Source organism: Parasteatoda tepidariorum, chromosome 8 (genome assembly GCF_043381705.1).
Source record: "Parasteatoda tepidariorum isolate YZ-2023 chromosome 8, CAS_Ptep_4.0, whole genome shotgun sequence".
In the NCBI taxonomy this organism is placed as follows: Eukaryota; Metazoa; Arthropoda; class Arachnida; order Araneae; family Theridiidae; genus Parasteatoda; species Parasteatoda tepidariorum.
Window position 1 is genome coordinate 8,477,636 of NC_092211.1, and position 7,530 is coordinate 8,485,165.

A 7,530-nucleotide genomic window follows, 5' to 3' on the forward strand; every position below is an offset into this window, starting at 1 on the left:
TCATTTCCTTGGGATAAAACTGGTTGACCTTTATCCAGGGATGAGATTTTTTTTGTCTCTCGAATTTCAGCCTTTTTATCAAAAACTCCGATTCTCTAAAAGTTTCGTTTTTTTTTTTATTTATAAATATCCCGCTTTTTTAAAAAAATTCAGTCATTGAAGTAAAATAATTATATTTATTTACGATTTTCAAAGATAAACAGAAAATTCAAACTACGTCCTAGCTGCTAGCCCTTCCACATTTTTACTTATATTAGCTATTTTCTCCAAATTCACACACAGAAAATAAGATTTTCAGTATTTTTTATCCGTCGGTGGGATAGCTCGTATTTTCGTAATTCAGACGTCACTGCTTCTTGTATTCTGGCGTGAAAACAAACAAAAAAAGATTTAAAAAAAATAGAGGTGGATTTGCGGTGAAAATATTTATTTGCTCATTCAGTTAATCTTGTAAATTTTTATTTATTATGTCTAAACAAAAACAATACAAACAAGCCTTTTAGAAATCCCAAGTCCAGACTCTGCAAATATCTCGATTTTTATTCACGCAATTTTAATTTAATCGATTTTCGCATTTACGTGATTTAAAAGTTGCGCATTGCGATTCTTATTAACGCTATTTAAATACCGTACATTATGATTCCTATTTACGAGATTTAAAAATCCAGTATCATGTTTTGTATTTATGCATTTTTAAAATCACGATTTTATTATCAAACATCGATTTTCGTATTTGCCTGATTTAACAGTTGAACGTTGCGATTCTTATTCAGGGGATTTAAATATTGTACATTGCAATTCTTATTTACGAGATTTAAAAAAACAACATCACGATTTTTATTTACGAGCTTTTAAAACCCCATGTAGCAATTCGTATTCACGAGATCTTAAAATCCAATGTCGTGATTCGTTTTTGTGGTTGTAATATCAGGCGATTTAAAAATTATGTATCGTGATCTAAAAATTATGCATCATGATTTGTATTTTCGCATTTTTTAAATTCGATGTAGAGTTTCATATTTACCTGATTTAAAAGCCTCATATCGGGATTTATAATCACATGGTTTACAAGTTTAAAAATCGCACTTTTTTTGTCAAATTTTTATGTATTACTGATTTCTCTTTTCATTCACAGCTTCATGAACTCATCCCTGCTGTTTGTTCATGTATAGTGAGCAGACAGTTGTGTACAAGACCAGATGTTGATAACCACTGGGCTCTGAGAGATTTTGCTTCTCGTTTGATAGCTCAAATTGCTAAGTAAGTATTTCTGGCATTATGCTTTATGTAAAATAACTCCCAGAAACAAGTATTGTTTTTCTGCATTATTTTGAAATATTATGAAAATTTTCCTCTTGTAATGATTCCATTATTTTAATCCATTATTCTCACATGATTTTGCAAAAATACTAATAGTTTTAAAATTTATTTAAAAAATCATTTTGGCAACACTGGGTTGATGTGTTAAATTAGATACACTCTTTAATAGGTCACTAGGGATAGAGCAAAAGGGAATGTGTGTGTAATTCCCCTTGTTTTCTGGATTAGGTTACAAACTGATTATTACATTCAGATTTTATATTACATGAGTACTGAATTATTGCAGACTGTAGAATAAAGTACTCTAATATAAAAGTTGAAAGCCATTGAAAATATTATGAAATAAATTTTCATTTAAAAGTTTAAAAATTTTGTTTCCGTTGTATATTTTAAAATGAAATAGTGCATTCTAAAGAAGTAACTTAAGTAGTGATATCTTTACTTGAATGTAGGTGTATATTGTATTGTGTTGTGCATTGTAGGTGTGTATTGTAAAGCTTCAAAATTGGGGTGTAATGTAAAATCAAACTTTATTTTTATTAAGAAAGCTCAGGGTGCGTAGCATTTTCATAAAGTGCTTACTTTTGATTTACGTTTTTTAAAAGCCCTTAAAGGTGCTTTTTCTCGGGGTTTGTAAAAAGTCCTTAATTTTCTATTTTTTTGAAAAGAGATTTTTCTTTGCAGTGTCGATTGTCTTTTTAAATTACAAAATGTGCATGATTTTCGCAATTTTCACTGCAATATTTATCACAAAATAGTTATTTTATCATGATAATGTAAAGTTTTTGAAAATGTTTTTGAATTTTATTGGTTTTATGTTTATAAATTAAGAAATTCAAACCATAGGGAAAAAAATAATTTTTATTACTGCACAGATCCTAATTCTGATTTTTTTTTTTTTTTTTTGGAAAGTGATTAAAAATATTTTCTGAGTCCTTAAAAGGTGCTTATTTTTTGTTGAAAAATCTGGCTACACACCCTGAAGCAGTATTAGTTCTCAAATGCTCATAGACAACTGCGGGCTCCTTTTTTGTTTTTGTCATTTTTGCAATTAAAATTTGTAATTTTTGTGCAACCAATTTGCTCTTTTTTTTGTTTGTTTTTAGAATCATAACCGTTTTTCATTACAGCGACTTGATGCAATTTAAACTCTTCTTTATAATGTGTATTACTTTATTTCAGGGCTCAAAGTGTCCTTAAATGTCCTTAATTATTAAACATTTCAATAAATGCCCTGTTTTTTTTATTTTTAAAAAAAAATATTGTCTTGAATTTCTCTTTAGCCCACTACAGAGCCTGTGTTGGTATATATCTTATAGATTAGGTTTAGGTTAATTTTTTAACTTTACTGTCAGATTTTGGAGAAAAATAAATCTGGTAGAAGAGTTCAACCGTATCCTAAATCTCATTATAATTTAGTTCAAAACCCCAACTTATATGCATTTAATACTGTAAATTCAAAATTTTATTCTGAAACTAGGAATTTTCATTCTAAGTGTTTCCTTTTTATAGAAATTTTAACACCACAACAAGCAATGTGCAGACAAGAGTGACTAGAATGTTTCATCGTTCTCTAGCCAATGATAAAATGCCTTTATCTTCTCATTATGGTAGTATATCTGGATTATCAGAGTTGGGACCAGAGGTGGTACGCAGCTTTATAATTCCTAGAGTGAAGGCCATAGGGGAACGTATAAAGCAATGTCTCGAAGGTCCCATGACCACCAGTGTAGATAAGAGTGCAGCAGAGCACATAAAGCAGCTTATATTGGTATGTAGATTCAATGACCCTTTTGAATAAAAAAAAAATACATCTAACTATTGTAATATTCTGTATATTGTTCATTGTTTGTGGCTTTCTGTCGCAAATGGTGGGATCCTGATCCATAATATTTCATTCTAAATTCTATTGATATTTATGTTATATGCTCAAAGTATTTGTGGGGAGAGTAGCTATCGACAATGTCAACCCCTTCATCTGTGAAAAGGTACCCCACCATGGAATCGAGTTAACATGTTTTATATACTAGTGAATGGGAATTATATTCTTGTAGTGGTAGATACACTACATATTTATTATTTGTGCATTATACTTTTCTATTTAATTTAAAACTCTTTTTTTTTATTGACTTTTGGGACATCAAATTACCTTAAATAATAAATTTATAAAGAAAAATTATAGGCATTATCCTGTATCCTATATTTAATGTGAAATATTTTATTGAAACGTATAAAGATACTTGAAAAATTATTTGAAGAATGGATGGAGTACTTGCTTTAATCTATTTGTTACTAAAATAATAGCATGATTTAGTACAAATTGATAAAACTGCAAATAATCAAAAAATTAAATTGCTTTTTCTAAGAATCTTTTACACATATAACTTCTCTAATGCTACTCAATGATTAGATATGCTAAATATAATTTATCTATCTTATTACTTTTCTATATTATAACTTACCTAATGCTTCCATTTGTTCAAAATTGGCCCTTCTGGCTTAAAAATATTTTCTAAGGTATTTGTAGAAAACTTTTGCAATTATTGATGTTGATTTCTTTTACTCTGTAAAATTAAACATGTATTCTAAATTTTTTACTGTGAATTAAATTTAAGTTTCATTGTTTGCCAAAGTTTAAAGTTTAGACCTTTGTTATGCTCCACCTTTTGAGAACTACCCATATGGCTTTCTGTTCATTGTTTAAAATGCATATGTTATCCATAGTTTCATAAATCATGCTCAACGTTGTTTCAATTTTTCCAGCGAATTTTAACACCTGTATTGAAGACAGGAAGCTCCTTTGGAGATAGCCTTGATGAGTATAAAAATGAGTTCGGTTATTTAGGACCTTTCCTGCACAGCCAAGTTATGCGTGCAAAACAAACTACGACAACTGTTTCAACTACAGCAAGGACTTCATTTACTGTGACTCAGGTATGTATAGCAAAGTTAACCTTTTAGAGATATCTGGCTCAACAGTTGAACTAAATCTTTTTTTCTTTTGTTCAGTATTTGATATATGCTATAAGAGGCAAATATTAAATTTTTGTGATGCCATATTTGTTTTTTTTTTCTTGTCTTCGACATAATGTGTTTCTGAACATAACATGCCTCTTCAATTGCTTATATATATTAGAGATGTAACAAATAGTGATTCGACCGACTACCTAATATTTGGCCAAAAAAAAGACCAAATAGCATTATTTTGTTTAAATAAAAATCATTAATAAATATTTTTTATTTATAGAAACAAGTTTAATCATTATTGAAAAATAATCAAAACTTATCCATAAGGCCGGGATAGCCTGGTTGGTAGGGCACTGGGCCCATGTCCAAGAGTTCATGAGTTTGATCCCTGCCAGCCGAAGACTCCCCGTGCAGTAAATGATGACAGATGCACTTTAAATCTGTCAAATTGGAAAGTCCTCCATGTTCCCCTAACAAATCAATACCTCTGGGGGTACCGATCCAGGAGTTTCCTTGTCTTCTGGAATGGTTCAAAATTATAAGGCTACGGAGTTGAACATTAGTAGTCATAAACCCCAACGCTGGGTTAAAAAAAAAAAATTATCTGTATTACTGGTATGGGGGTGAAGGGAAAAAAAAATTTTGAAATATTTTAGATTAAAAAAAACTAACAGCAATAAAAAGAAAACTAAACTGGAAAAAAAAAATAGGAAAAAATCCTCTTAATTCTTATTAAGAGACTTATTAAATTTTAATGCTAAAAATAATATTTTGCGGAAAAAAAAACTTATAAAAATACAGCGCTATTATAAAAATGTCTACTAAAAAAAAGAATTATATACGAAAGCAAAACAGAAGAAATAAAAATCAATTTTAATTTTTGAAAGAAAATTTTAAGGCTAAACATTTCAGTTTCCTAATTACCATATTTTCAAGAAAAAGTGAAGACTAAAATCTAATAAAAACCCTCTTAGTTGCCCTGTTTTAATAAAAATATAAGTTTTTTGAAAAAAGCTAGATAGAAACCAAAACAAAAATTTTTCTTAATTTTTAAACGAAAGATTTAACGATAAAATCTTAATTTAACTTTTTCACATGCCGTATTTTTAGAAAAACTAACCATTAAAGAATAATGTGCATTAGGAATGCTTTTTTAAAATTCTGTCATAGCAAAAACGCAGATAAAAAAATAATTAATTTAAAAAATCAAATGAAAAAAAAATTCTTAGTTCGGAAATATATTTTTCACTTTGAGAATATCAGTTTTCTATATTGCTAGTTCCTGTCTTAGCGTACAAGAAGAAAATATAGTCTATTAGAAACGCTCCGTTAATAAGCTTCGCTTTCAGAATGCTGAACAGAATGACAAGCAAGAATGAAACAAAAGTTCTCAATTTCTAAAACATAAAGTGTTTAAAAAAACGATGAAATTGCCTTGCCTAAATATAATCAAAAGAAAAGATGTAGCATTACAAAAGTCTTGGTTTAGAATCAAGTAATCTAGTTTTAAGTTCAAGTTTACTTAACAAATATAAGTAAAAACTAATTCTAATATAAGTAAAAAATTCAATTTTAGATTACTCTGTATTAAATCTATTAAAATTTTCACTAAAAAAACTGTCATAGAATAATTTTCTAAATAATATTTTGCCGAATAGTTCGCCAAATATTCGGCAAAATGGCTAAATATCCGTTATATCCCTAATATATATAAATAAACCTGGGGTAAAGCCTGCTGTGCCAGCCATCTACAAGAGGTTCTTTACATAAATATTCTTTTTATTATTCCCAATAACAATATCGCCTGCGTTGTTTTTGGATGTTAATTGAAGAACGTTATTTGGGTTTAATTATTATATTTTTATATGATACTTAAACCAAAATTCTTCAAGTAATTTCAAACTTTTTTTCTTCATGGTGATTTGTTTTTTTTTTTAGTATAAAAACTATGCAATTATAAGTTTCAAATTAATGTAATTCTAAAGCTATAAAATTATTATTGCAAAGTCACGTTTATGCATTTGAAAACTATGCATGTTATTAATTGCAAATACTTAACTGAGTAATGCTTAACCTATGAGATTTGCGAGAGCAAATAAGGAATTAAAATAATCTAAAACCAGTATATACAGTAATTTGTGAACCTTTTGTTAGAAACCAACTTTTAAGCTTCATTCTCATATAAACTGTTCTTAGATGATTTTAATCCTTGCTTTGCTCTATCTCACCTAAATGATTTGTGATACCTAATGTGTATAGTTTTTTACTCTTCATTTTTTACTAGGATTCTAAAGAAATGTATGAAGAGCAGTCATTATGAACCACTCTTCATGATTTAAAATAATATAAATCAGGTCTAAATGTTTTTTTGTTTTTCTATTGGAATAATTCTTCTTTTAAATATTAATAGTTTTTTTTTTTGGATATGTTTGTGGGGATATAATTATCGACAATGTCAACCTTCATTTATGAAAAGGTACCCTAACATAGTTTACATGCCTTATATACTAGGAATTGTATTTTTTAGTAGTAGATACACTGCAGTACTCCTCCAGCAGAATTTTATCTGTGATGAAATTCGATGAGCAAATACCACTACTTGATTCATTGCAGTTTTGTGAGAAGCCAGGAGAGCTGTATTAAGATCACGTAATTTTGCTGATCGTGAGTGCTGTATTAAGTTGACAGTCGTGGTCGCTCCTGAGTTGCCTTTAGCAGTCGAGTGTATGGGTAGTACGTTGTGTGTGATCGAAACTTAGTAGCAACAGCATGAGGGGACAATGTCGCAGCAGTCACAAGTAGCAAGTTAACTACTGTTCAATGTGGACCATCCTTCATAGTAGGCATTTCTACCAAGGTAGGCGTGTTCACATCACGTCCAGATCACCAATGTGGGAATTTAATTATCGACAATGTCAATGTTTATCTATGAAAAGGTACCCCAACATAGAATCTTATATACTAGGGAATTGGAATTATATTTTTGTAGTGGTAGATATACACACAGTGCATTATTTGTATTTCATATTCAAATTGAAGTGAGAAAGATGATATAACGAATGCTTGTTAATACATTCAATTAACGAAGCCGAATTTCCTTTCATGTTTTATTGTTAACAAACAATTGTGAACAATTTAGATTTAAATTATTTAGATAAAAACAATTTAGTTACTTTAACTTTGCATTAGTCAGAGTGATATTAGCCTGATAAAAACTATAACACCTATTAATGATTACTTTAT

At 29.0% G+C, this 7,530-nt stretch overlaps 1 protein-coding gene across 1 annotated transcript in view; it reads left to right on the top strand.

Annotated features, from left to right (window-relative positions):
• LOC107439696 (TBP-associated factor 6) overlaps positions 1 to 7,530 on the top strand; it is a 34,060-nt gene that overhangs the window by 19,970 nt on the left and 6,560 nt on the right. The window contains exons 9-11 of the mRNA XM_016052374.3: positions 1,136 to 1,260; positions 2,833 to 3,091; positions 4,084 to 4,254. Coding sequence (XP_015907860.1) covers positions 1,136 to 1,260; positions 2,833 to 3,091; positions 4,084 to 4,254 — 555 coding nt within the window. The remainder of the gene's footprint in view (positions 1 to 1,135; positions 1,261 to 2,832; positions 3,092 to 4,083; positions 4,255 to 7,530) is intronic.